General features: G+C 45.9%; 2 protein-coding genes across 2 annotated transcripts in view; one reads left to right on the plus strand and one right to left on the minus strand.

Annotated features, from left to right (window-relative positions):
- The window catches only part of T265_01150 (hypothetical protein), a gene marked incomplete at both ends in the record, with an annotated part of 22,937 nt that extends 2,650 nt beyond the window's left edge, over positions 1-20,287 (minus strand). Inside the window, 3 exons of the mRNA XM_009165111.1 lie at positions 332-553; positions 7,690-7,956; positions 19,749-20,287. Coding sequence (XP_009163375.1) covers positions 332-553; positions 7,690-7,956; positions 19,749-20,163 — 904 coding nt within the window. The remainder of the gene's footprint in view (positions 1-331; positions 554-7,689; positions 7,957-19,748) is intronic.
- Positions 3,253-3,444, plus strand: T265_01151 (hypothetical protein; the record flags this gene model as incomplete). The annotated part of the gene is made up of 1 exon (XM_009165112.1): positions 3,253-3,444. A coding segment is annotated over one exon (192 nt), but the record flags the coding sequence as incomplete, so codon positions are not given.
- Positions 20,288-22,096: the final 1,809 nt, after the last annotated feature.

A 22,096-nucleotide genomic window follows, 5' to 3' on the forward strand; every position in this document is an offset into this window, starting at 1 on the left:
TGAATTATTATTATTATTATTATTATTATTATTATTATTGTCTGGTTATTATTATTATCACTTTACACAACCTGAACTAAGGAAACAGATACTGAAAACATGGACAACATTTGGACGTGAGGTGGGAAGCAGGGACAAATTACTCCAAAAATGCACGGCGAGTCACACGGCTAGACACACACATCCCTGATACCCGACAAACCTTACTCAACTATCAACACACATTTCCTTTTGTGACGTCTGCACATTATTTCTGATTATAAAAGGGTGAAATCGAGGGAACCACACACTTGGGGGTCTTGGAGATATTATTCAATAGTGGCGGACCAACCTTTTCCAATATGTCGCCTGGTATTTTCGATTGTAGAGTTCCGATTTACATTGGACAGCAGACCGAGACAAAAGCGATCCGCATTGTTGGATGGGTCGGTGAATCCATCAATAATGATGCTGGGCTGCAGTGCATTGAACGCTTCGCCGACTCGATTGTTCAGCTCGTAGTAGACAACGGAACACCAGTACTTTGGCTCTTGATAGGTTACCGGGTGCATACCTGAAATAGGTTCCAACAGATTCGGATATGAGGTGCACACGTTTCTAGGTCAAGCACTGAAAAGCTCATCAAGGTTAATACAAGTGTCGACTGTATGGAAAAAACGACTGATATCAGATTTAGAAATGTCGGTCATCATCGCGTTTGGAGTGGGTCGGGTCCCGAAAAGTTCCCCTAATTCAGAGCTTTCGTCCTTATTGGGACTCATCAGGTGGGTGCGGGGGAATCGAACGAGTGATGAATTGGTGAATACCTTCGTGTTGTCATCTTCCGATTACGAGTCCATCAACCAGATCAGATGTTGATCTATTCCAACAATAGCTCTCACCGCCGGTGAATATTCAGACTTAGTCAACAGCTGGCCGGACCACGAATCACATCACCTGTTTGTATGGTGGTTATAGCTGCCACGGTTTTGTTCACTAGTGTTTTGGTGAAGTGGGGGAGGAGTAGCTGCCATAAATGATGCTGTGATGAATACGTGGCGCGCATATTTAGGACACCGGATTCATTCACTCAGGTGAAACAATAACTATATTCAATTCTACTTTAGGCCACTAATAGTGAGCCCACATTCAAAACTATGCTATGCCCAAACCTGGCAGCTGGTTGTGCGTCATGAGTAGCAAGGGATTCCGGATACTCATTAGGCCTAGTCATCCTACTCCAGGAGGAAGTCGCTGCAAGACAAACAAGCTGTTTGAGAAAAACTACAGTGGATAGCTTCCTTATATGTAATCAGATGGAAGTCATTGTACTGTTCGCCATAGACTCGCTCCCTTAGCTTCACTCTGCAACGATATGCGCGGTTCTGACCATAGATTACAGAACAAGAAAACAGAGAATGTTGTAGTGCACGTGTATCGCATTTCGCACCCGAAGGGTCGTTTGGTTTAATCCATGTTGACTGATACTCCAGAAACGATCTATAACAGACACCACGTGAAAAGAGAACATTGGTATGGCAAACTACAAGCAGGCAATGGAGGTAAGAACACGGTGATCGGCGGATCAAACCACGGGAAAGTGAGCGAGGATGAAGCGAAAGAATGACACCAAGAGTAGCACTGGAAAAGATTAATGTGTGCTATGTGCTATGACAGAGAACAAGCTAGAAAGCGCATGTTCAGTCATCAGGTAATCGAGTCACGGCACCTAACGAAATATATGAATGCTTAGGGTGTGTTACACTGTGTTTGGTGTGCACACACGCAGATGCGTGCCTGCGCACAACTAGGTCACTAGTCGGGAGGGGAGGCGCCATAAAGGATGATAAATAACCGATGACGTGGATGGAAAACAAGCTCCATGGTGTGTAATGAGCGCACACCTACATGAGTGCACAAAAAAATCAGGGAAAACCAAACAATATACAAAACACAACCATGTAGAGAGCAGTAGACTGGTGCGTACGTGTACACGGAGCAAAAGATGATACCGGGAATCGACCAATCAAGAAAGACGCAGTGGTAACCAAAAGGCATGCCGCTTTTCTGGTCACGGGCACAGACAATGCTACTTCTGTGATGGAGTATCGGTTAGATTGGTGCGTTAAACGATACCGGTTTTGGTGTGGTAAAGAATTGCAACAAAGTAGAAGGTGGATCACTGTGTGGGTGGTGGGAAGAACTAGGGATGGGTCGAAGAAAGACATGGTTCACGGTCAAGTAAAACCAATCCCAAAAGGATGGAAGCCTCATTGCAATTATTACCGTACAGGGAGTGCAGGTAACTAAAAAAGCAGACTGAATCACGACTATCCACGAAATACAGTCGGTAGTTCCTTCACCAAGCCTGGTTGCGGGCTGGACACACGGGCCCACGGAGAAATTGTTCCATAAAAACTGGAATCATGGATCGAGAAATACACTCATTTGCAAATCAATTTAGTTTTCACGAGAGACTCAACTGAATCTCTCGTTTATGATATTCTACAACTGAATGTGCTGCACACAGGCCGCCTCCTGATTCAGTCGGCACGATATTCGAGATATCGCAGTATATTTTCATAAGGGAAACTACTCACAAGGTTGCTGAAGAGTCTTCAGCAGTGGGCTGTCGAAGAGTTTTCAGCAACCTTGTGAGTAGTTTTCTTTATGGAATCATGGGTCATTTAGAAACTTCGGGTGGCTTGAATGAAACAACAAACTGATTCGACTACCAGCATCCTTCAAACGATTTGGAACTCCAGTACTCACGCATCTAGCCCCTGCATGCACACGGATCAGGTTACTTCGCTGAAGTATTAGGGTGAACAAGTGACAATCGATAAAATGTGGATGCTGGTTCAAACAGCCACGACGGTGTTAGGAGTGGACGGCTATGCAGAAAATAAAATAACCTGGAGGCACCACAGGATGTGCACGTGCACCAAATTTACCACTAAATCCAACAATTGAGTATTCCCATCCCCAGACACTCCCCTAGCGAGATTTCAACACGAACGAAGGGCTTCGTAATGCACTGACAAGCTAAACATGAGGTCCCATAAATGTATTCCCGTGATTTGGTTGGTAGAAAAAAGATACTGGAGAAAGCAAATGATGAGCGAAGAACGTAACCACACCACCACCGTTCATCTCAGAATCACCGTTCGAAACTGACCCAAATGGTAAGTTTTTCGGAGTTAACTGACATCAGCTTGCAGTGTTTCAGCTCCTGGTGCACAATGCACTTTAAACTCCGCTTTCGCCGGAAAAATGTCGAATGCCGACGGCATCGCTGTTGATCCGACCCCTACATACTCAACAGGAAATATCGTCTTCTATCAGCAACGGGGAACCCTACAAAGTGATAACCACATTGATGAATTCGCTGCAAACAGTAGACACGGAGGGTATGAAGCACGATATAGTTCCATTACAGTATTATCATTCCGCAGTATTAGCTGAACAGCCAGGCTACCACGACGCCTGTCCAAGTAAGATAAAACTCGGCTGAAAGCGCATCACGGTCGGACACAAGACAGTATAACACTACCAACAAAACCTTAAGAAGATATCCTCATAAGACAGAGCTTAATATAAAGAACTCAGGAGAAGACTGCCATGGGCTTCCATTCGCCCATTACAACTTTCAAGGGGTTGAAGAAGTCAGTTGAAACACTACTTGGCAGACAACCATGGGATCTGCGGTTGAGAGGATACAAAGCAGTATTGAAGTCAAGAAACACTACCACTGTTGGACGTTCAGAACACACATTCCCACAAAATGTGGGGAAGTAAGTCACGTTCATGCTCAGGGCAAGAAGAGGCTCGACCTCAGGTAATAGACTCTCGGGGAACTCGCAAGGGAAGGGAGGGGACGGCAATATGATAGCAAGTTTCCAAGTTGGTGTACTAACGGTGCAGTGTCTGCGCACTTCCTACGTGACTGTCACGGTTGCAGAAGTTCCTCGTTTTGGAGTCCATATCCTTCCTTCTCGATTATGCACAGCAGTTATACCGGTTAGGTACTAGAGATTCACTCCGTTGTTAAAAGACGCTAAATCTAAACCGTCCACATCTGGTGGCCGGTCATGCTTTCAGAAGGGTCACTCCCCTCTGGAAACACGGATCCAAAGCCTCCGCTGCGGTGCAAATGAAACGCTCTTCGCAGTTCTCAACGTTTTGCTGTTGTTGTTCTCGTGGTAGGTCCTTTCTGATGACTAGCTCATCGAAATCTGAAACATGTATCACGACGCTTCACACACAGATTGGTGTATTATTCTGGTCCACAAAGTCCCGATTAATGCTCCCGGGAGCTCCAGTAGGTGGTAAGAAAGGTATCACATAACACTCAGTCAGGTTACTGAGTGCCGAACAGTAGATTACGCGCTATGTGTAACTCATTCTCTTTGGTGACCGACCCCTAGGCGTTACTACTAAGTTCACTTGGAATACCAAGTCACGCGCTAGCTTATGCACTAGAAAGGTTTGCATGGATACCTTTTAGGTAACCTCTATCACCCAGAAAAGCAAATCGTGTAGTGATCTGTCAGTTTCTACAGTTTTAATCATGTCGGGTAGGCGCAGCCACTGAATATTTCAGCCATGTATTGCAGTATACCCTATTTGTAAAACCAGTAAAGTCAAGCAAAAAAAACTCTGTGCACTGCCCAGGTGGTGAATTTTCATCATTCGCAATAGAAACGGAGACGGACAGGGGTAACAAAAAGCGATGATGCACTGGAATGTACTGACCATTTCGTTTACGGGGATATATGACTGTGTGGTGGTCACAAGAAGTCAGCTGACATCACGAAAACACGCCCAACTTTTCCCTGCGATCACATATGACTACCTATTTCGCCGTTACGGGTAGACAAGAGTGAGGCTACATCAGACTTGACCTGTGAGGTAGCGTCAACATCATTACGTTAGCTGACACTGAGGCATCACTGCTGTACACAAACCATTTGCACAGTTATGGAAAGTTGTATAGTCAAAACACAGTGTAGTGGGATAAGATGTCAATTCGCAAGTGAGTTTACAGTTCCATTAAAGTCAGATTTTGTATCCAAGTGGGAAATAAGAATATTTGAAGCTCTGGGACTACGCCTACCTGAATCCCAAGATGGTGGAACTGGTAGTAGTCAAAACACAGTGTAGTGGGATAATATGTCAATTCGCAAGTGAGTTTACAAGTGAGTTGTGGGAAAGTTTCCATCAATCTTATGTGTGGCGTTGTGTATGGTTCTCTTGTTTTTCAATGGTCGAACGGTGGCCACAAGGATGTGGATATTGCTTGGTAGGTTTCCTATAAACCACCGGATGCGCATAATCAAGCAGACTGAATCTCTTGGAGTTTGAGGCATGATTCCGGTTCAAGGCATCAGTGATGCCGCCATGGAACAGATCTATCAGGAACCATTTGCAGCCACATGGAATTCAGCAATATGGACAACAACCTCCTAAAAGGCGTCTGGATAAGCCGAGGAAGTAGGTGAAACTGCCTGCAGAGCATGGTTAGAAGCACCCCAGAGATACAAGTACAATTACCCACTACAAACACGAGATTCAATCACGAATGACTGGACCACGGGGTGATGGACACAAACTGCGTGCTGAAAGGGTAACAGGTACCGTAAAACCATATTGTTCAATATTCGTTTCGGAGCTGAACGGTGGTGTTGAAACACTCTTCCCAAAATCTTAGCGCTTGAAATTCTTCAGTAATTAGCAGAAATCACACTACTGGTGATTCTCAGCAAAGATTCAACGTTTATAAATCACTTCCAAGCTTTGCCGTATGGATTAAATTACATGACGTTGTCCACAAAATCCGTAGTCTCTACACCACACACACAATGTGGTCCCTAAGAAGTTTGGCTGGTACTCAAAAAGATGCAGTCACGACCAGAACACATTATTATTGCTATCAGAAAAGTATTCAATCTAGCCCTGTAACACAGCAACCCTAGTAGGACCAGCCTAGCCGCCAGGGCTAAAATTGACTGTAAAACTCATGAATAAAATAGGGTGATTTCTGGTTAAATCCTGAGTGATCTGAGAATTGAAAGTGTTAGGAGAACCAGCTCCGAACGTGACCGGACCATATAACAGCCAATGGAATAACCGTTTTCGTTGAGACAGATTTCACTGGTTGTTCTTCACTCATCCTTGACAGATGAGTTGTATTCTTACTATGGCTTTTTTTCACCCGCTTGTACGCGACAATGATCAATAGAGCGGCTCACTCGCACGTTCGTTGACTTTTTCTGGTTTGGTCAAGCGCACCAGGCTATTAATCGGCTATCCAGACCTGGGTTCATGGTAATAAGAAGGCATTAAGGAGACTGTGGTCCACAACAGAAAGGTAGTCAAATGCTGCCCTTGAGATCGCACGAAACATTGAACACGGTTCTGAGAAAATGAGCTTCCAGTGTGAGCTGGTGGAGTAGTGGTAACATTCGCATGTCACACGTTCGGAGCTCAAACCCCCGTATGGCCGAGGGTATGTACTGGTGATGAGGTATAATAAAAGCGAAACTCGAGTCTAGTACTTTCCTCCTTTGGTGTGGAGTAACTAGAATGATTGCGCCAGGACAGGAGAACGATTGTTCGAACGAAAGTTACGTGGACGTGAATTGTACAAATCCCGCAGTCACCAAGAGCTAATATATGGCTTCGTAGTGAAGTGGTTTGAAGAGTGCACCACCAAATAAACTGAACTCATACTTCTAACAACGGGAGTGAAGTTATACTGAAAGCCTGAAGAGCTGATGAAGTGTCTCATGGAGGATTACATTCACGGTATTCTTAAGGAATTGGGTCGTCCCCGGAGGCTTGCCTAGCATATGTACATCAAGGCCGAGTGGTGAACATGAAGCACGGAAGTCCATACATCCAGGACTAGCTGATGCAGTGTCTGGGACGGTGTCCATTCACCCTAGAAACAAGCGTGTTTCACAACCTACCCTGGAGAATTTTACCCACCATTCGAATAATAAGACGGTTTTCGCAGTTCGGTTGTGCTTTGTGAACAGTAGAAAACCTAACGAATCGCAATCAAGCATGTTGTCCGACTGAATCCACGGCAAGTAGGTGCAAATATCGAATTGTTTCACATATTAAAAAAAACAAGTACCGCGACGGTAAGGGTTCGCGATACAAGTACACGACAAGAAACCCGGAAAACTTTTGAAAACAATCAATGAATTTGGTTTCGCTCCTGGCTTCATCAGCAATTCGCAGTGTGGATGCTGTTTCGTTATCAACCACCAAAATCCATCAAACCGAGGAAAGTGGTTGGTCAAAATACTAGCTGAGTGGATTACAACTTGCTTAGTTGGTCTGATGAACCTCCGATACCAAGCGTGAAGCGTTCGTCAACCGCTTTCCAAGCTTTTCGAAACCACGACTAATCAATCTGCTTCAACCTGTTCCCAATCGATTGAATGACAGGAAAAGGTTCGAACAGGAAAGCGAAGGGGAAAGTAAATATGGTTCTCAGTCGAATACCGGAGGACAGTAGGAAGATGATCGCAAAATCTCGCACCGAATCTCACTCAACTACAACCTAAGGGAAACCGCGGAGTCTCACGATGAGGCACACCAACACGGCAAACTAAACACTAAATAAAAAACGAACAAGAAATCTTTGGCGTCTACAAAAGCGGCAAACGATGTTGTGATTAAGGATTGAGCTCAACGTACTACTTGGAGATGATAGCGTGGTGATGGAGCTTTCAGTGGAAGTACCATTGCTTGCCATCCCTGTGGGAGAATGTGCAAAGCCTTGTGGATAACTGACATTGTAGGGCATAGTGGGCTCGGGCATCTGATGAAACATGGACAGGCGATTACCAGCATTCCCGATGAGTGCGTTGTTTCCAGCCCCGCATTGTGGAGCGGTTGGTGATGAGGCGACGGAACCGACACTGGGATATTCACTGTGCCGAGGAACGAGGACTGGTGGCAGGACTGTATAGTTGTTTACGGAAGGGAAGAAAAACGGCACGTTAATGACAGATAAAAAGTGACAACTATGCTAGGGTACAATAAAAAAAATGAAGATACAAATGATTCGTCGAAAAGTGCACCAAGGCCGCTCAACCATTGGTATGCATCAAAGGGTGGATTGCATGTTCGATCTGAGATTCAACTGATCGCTCGTCATGTACTTTACCCAACCACTGCTGAATACCCGCCGAATATAGAAGCAACAGTATGAGGACACTGCTTTATCACCATAAAACCGAGCGGACTTAATTAGCTAAAGCTTTTAACGAAAAAAGAGAGGTTTCGTGCCCGACCATCAATAAAATCTGATGTGCCTACGTCTCGAGACATTCACTCCAATAGTCTAGACACAAACCGGTGACTTAAACGCCGTTCACGGATTAACACAGGATCGGTTAAGTGGATCCCGTTCTGGAAGGTGCATAGCACTGAAAAATACACAGGCTCTTCGTCGTCAAACACACAGGATCGAAGCGATCATTTTGACTCAATCCAGTGTGCACACCCTCGACATGTTACATACCTACAGTGCCCTAGTGCAATCAAGAAATCAAAACGGTGTAAAGCAAAACATATTTACCAGACAGAAGTAATTGATCGTCCAACCGATAATGGAACTCGAAACGGAATAGCCTCACTTTTTGCTGCGTAAGCACGCAAAATTGGGGAACGGATTCGAAAACTTAAAATTCACAAGGGAGCAATTAGCTTGCCTCCATCAGACTAGCCGGTCCGGCTACATAGGGTTTCGCAATTACGTTGAACGGGCGAACACGGCTCCTCATCTAATTGTGACAGTTCTACAGTGCTCGAAAGCAGGCAGAAATTCGGATGACTAACACATCTGATATACAAACCGGCATTTCTCGCTGCTTTGGACAAACTAGCGTGTCTGCTCATTTTGGAGAAGCAAACAAAAAAACGATTCAAGTAACAGCATCTACCACATCAAAATATGCATCGAAATCACTCTTTCTTGACTTCACAGGTGGCAGTGGTTCATGGTTAGATAACCAATATCCATTCGGATTTCTTCGCCCCCATCCGGATAACCTGTGCATTCATTACTTCAGGAAGGAGAAAGCAAAAAGCTTGTCCCTTGGCCTCATATAAGATGTTTTAATATCTGACTGCCTTTAAAATCGCCCAAACTTTTGGTCAGCCGCCGCATTAATGTAAAATGAACGAATTCGAGTTGGGATGGCCTTCGACTGAAGTGATTTTCGTTAAAATTGTATGTTGTGAAAATAGTAGACTTTCCTGCTCCCTAGGATGATGCAACTACGACGTCTGTCCCGAGACAAAGGACAGGGCAGAATAACGTTTCAAATACGTCTCGCCATGTTTTTACAGCAGTAGGTGTGGCTGGTGGCTAAGATAACAATAAGTCGTCGGACATATGTTACCCTGGTAACAGACAAAAATAAACGACGGTTGTAATCTAGGGCGAACCATCGCCTTACCACGAGCAGGTCAAGTCGCAAATTAGCTACAAATGAGCATACAAAATCGGACATTTTGGTCGCCGAGGTCGTGAGTAAGAAGTGCATGTTACTTAAAAAGCCGTGGATTCAAAATGAGGCTAACGATAAATTGCAAGGAAAACCAGATAGAGGATGCGAGTGTATTAGGTAACATCACTGCAGTGTCTAGTTCGGAGTTCAAAAGACGGCAGATAACGAAAATTGTGACCTTGAACGCAATGAACAATACGGCCGGATTCAGGACTCGTGAAGTTACGAGAGACTCGAGTTTGTTAAACGTGTCATTATACTTGAACGTTGGAGAACCATATCGATTTGTTTGGGTATGGAGACCAATAAAAGATGGGTGGAAGAGACGACTGTTAAACACCGGTAAATTCATCAGGTATGTCGGTTATCCAGGTTTCCGTCTCCGTTCAAGCATTTCTGGCCAACCGCAGCCGGGGTTGGGATTAAATTCATTCATTTTGTGTGACTACATAATCCTGTGTCACCGGATCAACTGCATATTTCAATAGAGATACTATGAAACTGAATAGATTTAGTGCAACTCTCAAGAGGTTCACCGTGCAATGATGGTCTTGCGAAAGTCTTTTTTGTACTACCAACCTGGTCTTGGATATTCCTAACAAGCGTGCAGCAAAATCGAGAATAGCAGTTACCTTGCGCTGTTGACATGCTGATCGCTGGGATATAGTGGCTATCTGACAGACTATGCCTCATTAGTTCGCCCTAGTGGTTCATTCGGATTATTATGTTACTATTAATCTTATTCACCCGTGGCTGATAGCTCTAAGGATCTGCGAAAGAGTTTCTTCGACTCCTTAGGTCAATAAAAGATCCAGTTAACCAATCATAGCCTGAAATTGCCCAAACAGGGGGGGGGGCGGAAGATTTCGCCCTGTCCACGAAATTATCTGAAAACTGGGAAAGTTGATGTGCCGAAGATATTGACAAGACACTTGGGATGTGTCCAGATGAGCTGCTAGTGTTACAAAAAACAACCTTACTGCAAGGTGATGGTTTACAAACCTACGTCATGAGAATACTGGGAAGTGACCGTGTGACATTTGCAGCCTCTTACATCAGCCTGATCAAAAGGGGGGGTTCGATCGACAACAATCGTCTCGTTCTCAGGTTGGGAGATGGAACGTGCGGAAGCACACCTGTCCTCCTTATATGAAGAGCAATTTCATTCTCCCCAAACCAACTGGGCTGATACAACAGATAGCACACTCGTCTACCATATCGACCGTATCATCCGGAAGTCTGTGGCTTGGGTTTGGTCTTGCAGTACCACCTTATGCTTCGTAGGCGTTAAATAGGCTGGGTTGTGCAACCGAGCTCCTTGAATTGCTTACAACTGTTTGCATCCCTGTGAGATTCAGTACACATGAAGTCTTCAGCGTACTTAATGTCCACAAGCGAAGGCCCTGGGAGATCGATTCTGGCGATTCCAGAGACAAATGGGCGCTTCCGCATTACAAAGTTGAAGAGCACTCTTGTCTGACATCAATGGATGAAGTTATCAGGCAAAAGCTTTATGAAGATATCGAAACGCACATAGGATCAGCGTACACCTATTTTAATAAGCTTACGGATTTACACGAAGTGGCCCCATAGTACCTATCATAGTACTTGGTAGGCAGAGATGGTGAGGAGATATTGGTGTTTCACAGGCCTAATTCTACGCATGCAGGCTCGTCAACAAGTCGATTGGTGCTCGAAAGTTAATGGTGCTGAAACGTTCGTCGAGAATCACTTGTATTCTAGCAGAGACACGCTGAGTCACTAAATGCATTATTTTATTTGTATGTGTTTTTGAGTGAAACAGGCCTATCCTAAGGTTCAAGATCAAAGTTAATACCTGTATTCGGTAGATCATGGTACCTTCACAGACACTTTGGGGGGAATCAAGCGTTTGAGGAATATTTACATTTGAGCTGAATCTGGATCCCGCAGATAGGATTCTCTTCACTATATGCTTCTCGTCTACTTAAGTGTAAAGTACAGTCCTCAGCAAAAAACGGGCATACGGACTTTCGAATATTGTTACATTCGTTTGGTTATCCAGAGAGTACTGGGGAGCGAAACATCCCTCTGAATTTTAAGACAGTTCGATGCATATTGCAGTTGAATGCAAGCAGAAATGGGCACCACGGTACGATCGTACTTGCCATAGAGTCGACATCGAAACCTGCAGGTGTGCCTCAATAAGTTCGGACTTCGGCCCACATCACAGAGGGGAAAGATCCAGATAGCACAACTACCTAGGATACCTGTTCACCCAGTCCCAAGTCCTTAGAAGTTACTGAATAATACGAATAGCGGTAAATCCGTTCAAAGCACTTCTTTTGTGGTGCTCACAGTGCTGAGATACTGAAAGGCACTCTGCGCAACAACAGAAAGACGAGACTATCATACGTTAATACCGAAAAGCAGCTGTATTAGCTTGCACGTCCCAGGATGCAGCCCAGTTAGCCTGTCAAACGTAGGCGATCTCGAAACAGTGAAGCAGCAACGGATGATGTAGAAACGGAGGACGAAAGAATACACTGCTAAACTTTCGACAGCAGGAGACTTAAGATTCACCAGGTTGGGTGTGAAAGGTTCTTTGATTAGGGACTTTGTCACATGTGGCTCAAGGTCGTACTCCCATGATGTGGCCAACTACTCTATCGTGGTTACGCCTGAATTCAGCTTACCAGACTACGCGAACACGGGACACGGCCGTATTGTCAATACAAAATACAGAGCTTCTGCGTTAATATGTAGAATGGATAAGTGGTCAAATATGGTCATTCGCCTGTTCGTTCTGTCCAGTCAATGACGACGTTCCTGCCGTGAACAATTTCACACCCAATCAACTAGTCGAATGCTGGTAAGCCGTGTCTTGTAGGATTCCCCACGCACCTACTGTCCGGAACATATGGTACCCATGGAGACCTTAGGAACGCGTCGTTCTCTGCACATGTGCTTTTCATGTCTGGACGCTTTCTGACACCAACCATGTTTATTTAGTGGACGACTTATATAACTCTCTTTATCTGACACAGTGTCTCATCGAAGCTTCCAAACTTCGAACCGGTCACAAACAAACCGTGATATCAAGCTCCAGATGACGAACAGTTCATTAGAAGCTGTTGTCTGTTGAAAGATGGTACTAGTGAGCCATCAACATCACCTTTGAAGAACATTGGTGTTCACAGACCATAAAAGGTGGATGGCGATTGACTATGTCGACCAGCGGTCAATTCATTATTCTCGGTTGCCAAAGTCTGAAAAAATGACCGAATACACCTCCAGTTATGAAGCACTGAGTGCACAATCGCTCGAGACACGATCTGATACCGATAAGGGAAAGATACCCAGAAAGTTTATTGATCGGCCCATTTCCATAAATGGATGACATCATCCTGTGACCTATCGACCAACTCTAAGTTTATTGATGTAGCACTCTGCCCATTGAGGGCGAGATGGCACAGTGGTTAGAGCGAGTTTACTAACCGGAAGGTCCGTGGTTTGAATCCGACCTCTGCAACTCGGCTTCTCCTGTCTAGGTTTGGGTAATCTGGCAGCATTCCGGCCCTCGTGCTTCCTTCGGGTGGTATTGTAGCCACCCAAAGGAAGGGCTAATATACTGTCACGTTACACAACCCTAGACAGGAGGAGTCGATATGCCATGGTCGGGTTCGAACTACGGACCCTCCGGATAGAAAGTTTGCGCACTTCCCAATGAGATACCTCAGGTTTAAGCTTCCTTGTCAGTGGTTAGCCACCGTCGTGACTAAAATTGCGAAGCTCATATATGCTGTTTATGGTTTCAGAACAGAACGGGGGGATTGAAATTGCTCTTACCGAATTGAGGTGAGGTGAATCGTCAGAAGTGCTCACACTACGGCTTGGCCAGAATCAATTTGTGTCCCAGAAGAAAAGTTTTTGATTGTATCTGTCAACAGGCAGCAGGTAGCAACGTGATCCAACTGGATTCACGGTTGTACTGCACTTGGTGGCATATGTGCCGAAAATTCATTTTGACCAGAAACACGTAGTCACCACACAACTAGAGGCATCGGTCGCCACTGTGAGACGAGAATCAACTCAGAACTGAGCACCCAGGTGTGATTCAGCAAGGCTCAGATAGGCGAATGAGGCAACCACAGAACCAGTAAGGATAGTAATTTAATTGATAATTGCTTGACTCGTCAGTCGAGATAAATCTTGATACAAAGTCCTCCCTCAGCGTCAGAAGCGAAGTCCGTAGTAGCATAGGCTGAGACTACGGACGGGCATCGGTTTCTATATCGAATACTACCGAGTTTGGTCGGGTTAGGCATCCGAACGGCGCGAAAACGACTGTTCACTGGAATCCAGTCCAACGAAGCGCGTTCAACCCTGAGGCTGAGTGTACCCCACATATCCCACGAGGCGTCACTTCTGCATCACCATGAACCCGGAGAGAAAAGTGTAAAAACACGTGAGTTTGCCCTGGACGCTCGCTGCAAGTGCTTTAGCATGGTCGGGTATTGATGTGTTGGGACTAGAGTAAGGTCATCCTCTGCGATCCACTAAGGCGCTTACAAACAAGATGCCATCATGTAGCTTCTGTTGAGGAATTCCACTTCGCCGCCTTCTCGCGGCGGGCGCGTTTCTATCAAAGTGGAATTGCCTTACGCTATGACGGGATGACAGTTCAGTTGTATTCCATCTTGGAGAGTCGGATAAACCATGATTTCAAACCGAAAACGGATAACATATGGAAGTAGTTCCGACGGCTTGAGCGGACGAGATCAACCTTGGTCCTCACACTGTTGCCTTGCGTGTCTTACGTGGTCGTACAAAGAGGTGCGCACTCCAAAAAAAGGTGGTTGTCCAGCTCAGTCAAGCTAAACGCAACTCGATATACGTCAAGTAACATACTAGGTCATTGCCATGTACCTATTAGCTAACAACGAATGTTAGGATCAGACTAAACATTCTATCCTCCCAGTTATGTGTTTTGGTGTACTCATGATTTCTCTACGCTTCATTCGAAAGCTGATATACCATCCGAAGGAAGTATAGACAAATCCATGCAAGTTAACTCCAGAACGGTTCAGTGCTCCGCAGTCATCACCCTCCTCGGTTAACCAAGAACCACAACAAAGAATTGCGAGAAAGCCTGCGTATTACGCCCTCGACGACTTACAAATCCAAGAATGCAAAAATTGTGGATATGGTGCTGCTCCACTGCTTGGCAAACTGTGGAGAGGTGGTCGATGCAACCATCACCAGGCGGAAATTCCACTTGCTACTCTCGATTTAACGCTTCACGGACCATCACAAGGCGATAGCAGGAACTGACATCAAGAGTCTCGTTACAACCGGAATGAAGCTTATCCCTCCGTGACTGTCCCATTTATTTACGGGGTTCCTTTTCGAACATTGGCAATATAACTTGTTCTCCACAAATGTTTGAGAAAAATTCCTTTTCCCGAAGGCAGGCAAGCAGGACATACAAGCATTGATTGAGGAACTCATCCCCATATTTTGACAACGCAGGTGGAAGTTCGTTCGAAATAAAAGCAGGGTGGCATTCGGTAGAACATATGCAGTCATAAACCTCTGAGCGCGTAAGTGGTTTTAGGTTATTCCGAGAAATAAAGATAGTGACGCCAATTTATTTCATTAGGGTTTCACTAACAAGTGGTCTTCATGGACTGGTGACAAATACCGACCTTCGAGCACTTCTGGCATCATGTGTCTCTCCCAGTTCTTTAGTGTTGTGTCTGTCAAGCTTCACGGTGGGCGCGGACACTAATTTTCCTTCGATTGTTATCAGTCCGGCTGGAATATGCCCGAGTAAGACGCAACTATTTGACGGAGACTCAAGCTGTAACAATTTGATAAAATTGTTATAGCTTGAGGCTTGGGGCGAGACGGCCCAAGGGGTTAGAGCGCGAACTTACTGACCGGAAGGTCCGTGGTTCGAACCCGACCTCTACCTATCGACTTCCCCCATCTAGGCTTGGGCGACTTGGCAGTATCCCAGCCCTCGTGCCTCCTTCGTGTGGCATGGCAGCTAGGCACCGAAAGGGTACTACAGATGAACGATTATTATTATTATTTCATCAAATATCCAGTGCTCGAGTGGAGCCAGAAGTGCCGCACTGCAGGAGAAACCCTCGGCAGTGTGCGAAGATGTGGCGACCTCTTTCCAATGTGAATTCACATCCGACGGTAGAGAAGTTGGAAGGGTCCAGAAGAAAGTTTCGACAAACTCGCTCAACGTCAGGGTCTGTGAATTTTAAGTTGACAGGCGGGCTTTCCACCCCTTGCAAGGCCTTGGAAAGTGAAGAAAAGTGACCCCGGATGAGTGCATGGTCAGAATCCACAAAAGTCCCCAAAAGGATCGACAGGCGGTTGTCGATCTCCGCTATCCGTAAATGATGGCGAAGTGATCAATTTGGTCCATAGCTAACGTGAAATGGTCATTTCGGAAGTTAACATTGCATAAAAAAGTCTGTAGTCAGCACACAGCTGGAGCAGTTGTTCGTCGCCGTCTGCGCCTTGCAAGCCTGATTTAAGTCGATTGCCCGATTGGCTTTCAAATGCCATAATTCTACCCTCTGGTGCATCCAAATCCAAGGCACTCATGATATCTGAGCTTTTAGCCCAAAGTGACAGTGCATTAAGGCGTTATAAAACTAGCTTTTGATGATATCGCAACTATATTTGGTTGGGACGACAAACAGGCAACGATCAACAATCCGAATGTAAGATTCCTTCACGGACGTTGCCAGACGAACCGCACAGAAGCAACTAGCAGGAAAGGACTTTTCCACCGAGGCAACGGGAGAGACACTGAGCCCTGTACAGCTGGCCGCAGTAGCCGCAGGAGTGCCGGAAGTGAGAGGAGAGGAGGGACATCAGACCAACATTTGTGCTTGGATTATGAACTCTTTTTACCGATACGCAGCATACATTACTTTCAAGTGAGTCCAGTGGGCGAGCAGGAGCAGCCTGATGTCCTGCTTGTTTCAGAATGCCAACACTAAATAGCAGACAGATGAACCAAACTTAGATTGTTGGAGATTACTTTCGAGACGCCTGAGGTTGCCGGTACCAACTACTAAACAGCGACAGATGAACCAAACTTAGATTGTTGGAGATTACTTTCGAGACGCCTGAGGTTGCCGGTACCAACTGACCCGTAGATATCGGAGAGAGACGAAAAAAGTCGTCGATCTTGATGGGCAGACCTACAAGAACATCATTATTGGACTGGAAAATCGAAGTGACAAGGAAGTGATCGTGGATCACACCATCTTGGACAACTCACAGTCTAATGCCCAACAGCCTAACGGAACTCTGTGGAGAAGGTCCACTGAAAACTGGTTCTGCCTAGACAGTTTGAAAATTTAAAGTGGTGGCAGCCGGTGAACGCTCACATTACTAGGGTGAATCCTGTTGAGCTACTTATACCTTAGAGGTGATATCTAATGGTTCGAAACTAAACGTTAACCGCTTGGCATCTGCATCAAGTTACCGGAGAATCGGCAGATTACGGGCGTTTCGCTGCGTCCAATCTGCCTGTAACTAGTAAAACCAACGAAGTTAATACGGGTTTCCTGTCAGTGCAATCCAAAAGTGTCCACCGGGCAGAACTAAGGGGACAGGGTGAAAGAGCGTAATTCATCCAGCTGAGTTAGCCAGTTATAAATAATAATGATAAGTAAAGGATAATTGATCATGTGTAACAACATCTTGGTGCCTAGATGCCATGTCATCCGAAGGAAGTACGAAGGCTAGGATAGTGCTGGGTTGCCCAAGCCTAGACAGGGGATGTCGAGATGCAGAGGTCGGGTTCGAACAACGGACCTTTCGGTCATTAAATTCGCGCTCTAACCACTGATACATCTCGCCTCACCCAGCTAGTTACACCGTGTATAAATCACCTTCGGAGGGGAAGTGATTTATGTCTAACTCAGTGGTAACCGCATTCGCGCATCTATAGAATCCTAAAGACATTTTAAGAAAAGAGCGTGGTCACAGTTATCATGGCAGCGCTGGACAGTGCTATCTATAGTCAACAGCGTTGCTGTTGACTGTCCTGGTGACTAATAAAACATGTCAATCAGTAGGCGGCTCGAATGGTGAAATGTGATGTTAGGAGTGAATCAGTACAAGGCGGTAAACCAGCCTCCAGCGGATCTAATTGTAGGTCCACTGGAAACGCACAGTCCAGTTGACGGCGACTCATTAAAAGATGAATAAAAGAGAGTGGAAAAACTAGGCACTCAGCTTTTAGGACGGTCTACTCGAGCTGTCCGACTCGATCAAACAAACACTGGATTTCGTCGAAATCAACAGGCCTTAAGGATGCCAAAAAATCGTACTAGTAATTAACGGCCACGGTCTCTCAAACACCGAATGACCAAGAGCTTGAAGAATGACAGATGACGCTGGTGGATGGAGAAGGCTCGGGAGAAGCCTATCACTACAGAAAACAGCCGGGCTCTATTCCGGCTGATCAGGTCAACTGGTCAAAAAACGGACATCAACGAAACGACTTGCAGAAAAGCTGGAACAGCAATTCATTCGCAGAACCGTCATCTTGAGTGATAGGTTGTGCCTCCTTCAGCATAATATGTGGAAGAAACCAACAAACTTGAGTGAAGCATCGACACGCGTCCGCCATTGGTAACATACATTCACTGCCGGATATCAGCAATCCCAGGCGACAAAGCACCCGGCCCAAATGGTTTGCACTCGTCTTCAAAGGTGATGAAGCCATGACGAACAGTCTGACGACCATATTACAGAAGATATGGAGGGAAAGCAGAACAATGGAGCGAGGAGCATCGACCGTCACCCAGCCCAGCTCTTTTTGCCCAGCCCTGTACTGAGTGGAAAACCGATGCGAACAGTTTACGATTTGGCAACGGAATATGAAATCACCAACCAGTAAACTCGACAACTGCTCCTCCCTGGATGAGGATTCTGGGTCCCCGCTCATCAGTGGTTAGTAAGACTGACAGACATGGCTCAACCACGCAATCGATGAGGTTTCGGAACTACAGCTATCGTCTTCAGTGTATCGTCAGTATAACAGCTGCCCAAACTGTGCACATGGTGCAGTGGTTATAGCTACCACATTTTCGTCCACCGATGACCTGGGGATGTGTGGATGGGCAGCCACACAATGAAGACGGTGATGTAATTGACGGGTGGTTGAATGGGGTGTCGGTGGGCCTTTCATTCTAGAGACAGAAAGAGGAAGCAAGACATGGAGGGCGAAAACTTGATCAAAGCGCACAATCAGGGCACAATTGGACCGTATCTGTACTGTCTCGTGGTCCTCATCCAGGAGGACGGCAACGATCAGCGCAACTGAGTTTTCTGATAATGGCCTTCATAATAAATAATCGTTCAGCTGTAGCACCCTTTTGGTGCCTAGCTACCATGCCACACGAAGGAGGCACGAGGGCTGGGATACTGCCAGGTCGCCCAAGCCTAGACAGGGACCTTCTAGTCAGTAAATTCGCGCCCTAACCAATTGATCCATCTCACCCCTTAACACTTCGTTGCCAAGTAATTGCTTAACTTCCCTTGGCTCGTTTCCAACCTTCGCGTGGTTGCGCAAAAAAGGCTCTTTGAGGAAGTTGGTCGGTTGAACATAGGAGCCACGTGATCAAGCTGGCGCAACCTATGGAATCAGGTCAGTTCACGCACCATGTGCCTGTTATTTCTTCAGAAAATCATTCGATGTGTCCTTGCATTACTGGTTCTACGTTGCCACCAAACTCGTGATGCCTAGCGGTGAAAGACAAGATTTTTCAACGTCCTAAGCTCGTAATGAGCAAGCGTCTGGCCCACATAACGACATATGACGCACTGAAACAACGTAATCTCGACTCTTGACTGAGAAACCACCACTTCTGCGCTGGCCTTCCCAAGAGGGATGGAAATATCGTTTTTGGCTACACTTTTCGGGAAGCCGATACAGTGGGGCATATTGGTATTGGACCAACAGAGGGACCCAGTCCGGTGGCCCCACTGAATAAAAAACAAACTCAGATAACCGGAGGGCACAACTTTCGTGGGAGATGTCTAAATCCGAGTTGATCTACCTCGCTCTTATATATGATAGACTTCAAGTACCACGAGTGAACTTGTTAGGTTTTAAGGCCCAACAAAGTGGCCATAAGTTAGCTTCCTTAATTTAACCTGGAAACTGCAGAAGTTATTCCACATTTCAGTAAAGTATTCACGAAACGGATCACTTACCAGGGCTTTCAACGCGTTTGTAATGGTAGGGGTTGATGCAAACTTCGTTTTCTTTAGCAGAAAAAGGGAAGCGACAACAGTCAAGCGGTTTTAACTCATGATGGCTCTGAAGATCGGGCCAGCGCCATACACGACAGTAGATGACATGGGGAAGGCCCTTCCGGTGAGAAACCTGAAGCCGACCATCTAACGAACGTGGAATGGTAACACATTCTGAAGGTTCTCCGGGATTTCCAAGTGCTCGTTCAAGTGCTTCTAGTGCACCTTTCTTCTTCTTCAATTTCTTCACCAACGAGTCCACTGCCTTTTCCGCCCACTTCTCTTCTTCGTCGCCCTGTTTCCACCCAAGTAACCTCTTGACAGCAGGTGAGGTGAAAGAAAAAAGACTATTGAGACTAGAAATTGGTGCGGACATTATTATCTAAGTCTGCTATGTCTGTCACAGGACGAAAAAGGCGAGTTGTTCACCACCCTACATGCTCGGAATCCGCATTCGACACGATGGTAAGGAGGCTGGGCGACACAACCACTGCGTTTTCATTGGTTGATATGCGACCACAAGGTTTCTGGCGGATACGCTGATTTTCATTGGTTCACGGCGACCACAAGGTTTCTGGCGGATACGCTGAAGAAAAGCACCTCTTGAAGGTCAAGGTGGGCTACAGGTGGTAGCGTTGCTGTTAGTGGGGTATCCTAGACCCTAAATGTCAATAGGTCCAGTAGGTGTGTGCACGAGTAATAGATGCAATTCCAGGTGCGCCTGAAGTTAGGGAAAATCTCTCCCTAACCATTTGCGACTGTTGCTGTGATGGTCTCAATTTTGATTTTTTATGGCTCTCTTCTTTTTGTCAACATTGACATGGTCTGCTGACTTGTTTAACCTCACTACACTCCCCTCCACTTGGTAAGCTTATGGGTAGATGACGTAGGGTGCAATATCGGTACATGGAGCTGAGTCACCAGTTAGGCTGAGAACGCTCTGCTCTCTACTGCCTCGTGACCTTATTTACCTTGTGGCGTAATCCCACCTTCTATCTGTCCCGACTATCATGACCTGCCGTGCGACTTTTGCTTTTGAATTGTGGGTGCTATCTAACTACTTCACAGTGTTATGCACAGACCCGATTTTCCTTGGTCTTCTTCCGTGTTCCTCTACGGCGCTTCGTCATGCGCTGAGGTCTCACCTTTAGTGACAGCATGTTCAATTTTTATAATCACTCAAATTTGGGGTGAGATAATTGGTGGAGCCCATTACCTGTGACTGCCGATGAGACCTAAGAAATAAATGCGTGAGCACATGGGCCATTTCTTAACGTTGCCACTCAGGATGGTTTGAAGAAGTCAGGTTGGATGGACTTTAGATATCCTCAACTGATGTGTCCATCATGGTAATAGTTTCTGAACCGGTGTGGAATGAACAGCAATTGGCTCCACATAGCGACACAATCGTTTGACATTTTTCTATCCGATGCCGCCGCCCCATAATACGAGTCCGAATTTGTGTTTCCGAAATTTGGAGGCCGCGTACGTGCTTTAAGGCATTACAGTTGATTTGACGAAGTATTATCTATATATTTCACGTTTCCAACCAATAGTAACGAGAGGTGGGAAGTTGTTTCGGGGCGTGGGAAAATCTGAAGGAGGCCTCATTTCCCCCCAGAACACTTTCTTTAGCCGACCAAGGAGATTGCGTTCGCTCTCAGATTTTGCGACGTTGAATGCCCATCAGTGGTGATGAACACCACTGGGACTATGCAAAACGTATGTTTGATGTGCGAAATCTATTTTACAGGCACTGCTCGGCATAAAGCTGGAATAGATAGCAGGGGGGTTGTGACCGGACATGAGGGTTGAAACGTTCTCCCACTGACCTTGCACATACCTATACCCGAACTTTCCAGATACCCGTTGGTTCCACTAGATATATGAGGTGGGCCGGCACGCAACGGTAAATAACATGCGGCCGCTTTCATGGTCACATCGGAATAGTCATCACTGGCGAAGCCACGGATGCGGTATATATAATCTCCTTGGACAGCAACACAGCTCACAGATGACGCTCCTGATCCTGTGAGCAGCCTGTGTAAACAGCACCGATGCGTGTTTCCGAAACTTGCTTTCGCTGGACTTTGAACTTTGACGTTCAATATAACGGGTACTTTCAGTCGCCGGCGTCCAAACACTCATCGTAAGCCCCAAATTTATTTGTTTTCTGCCTCCTTGCTGAAAGCCTTGAAGGAAGCGTTATGAGCGGGATTTCGGCTTACACTGTACTATAATGGTATGATCCCAGACCGGCTCCCGTAGCTGTTACAAACCTCGACGGCCCTTCCAGCGATCAAATGTAC

This window comes from Opisthorchis viverrini (genome assembly GCF_000715545.1).
Source record: "Opisthorchis viverrini unplaced genomic scaffold opera_v5_12, whole genome shotgun sequence".
Lineage (NCBI taxonomy): Eukaryota > Metazoa > Platyhelminthes > Trematoda > Opisthorchiida > Opisthorchiidae > Opisthorchis > Opisthorchis viverrini.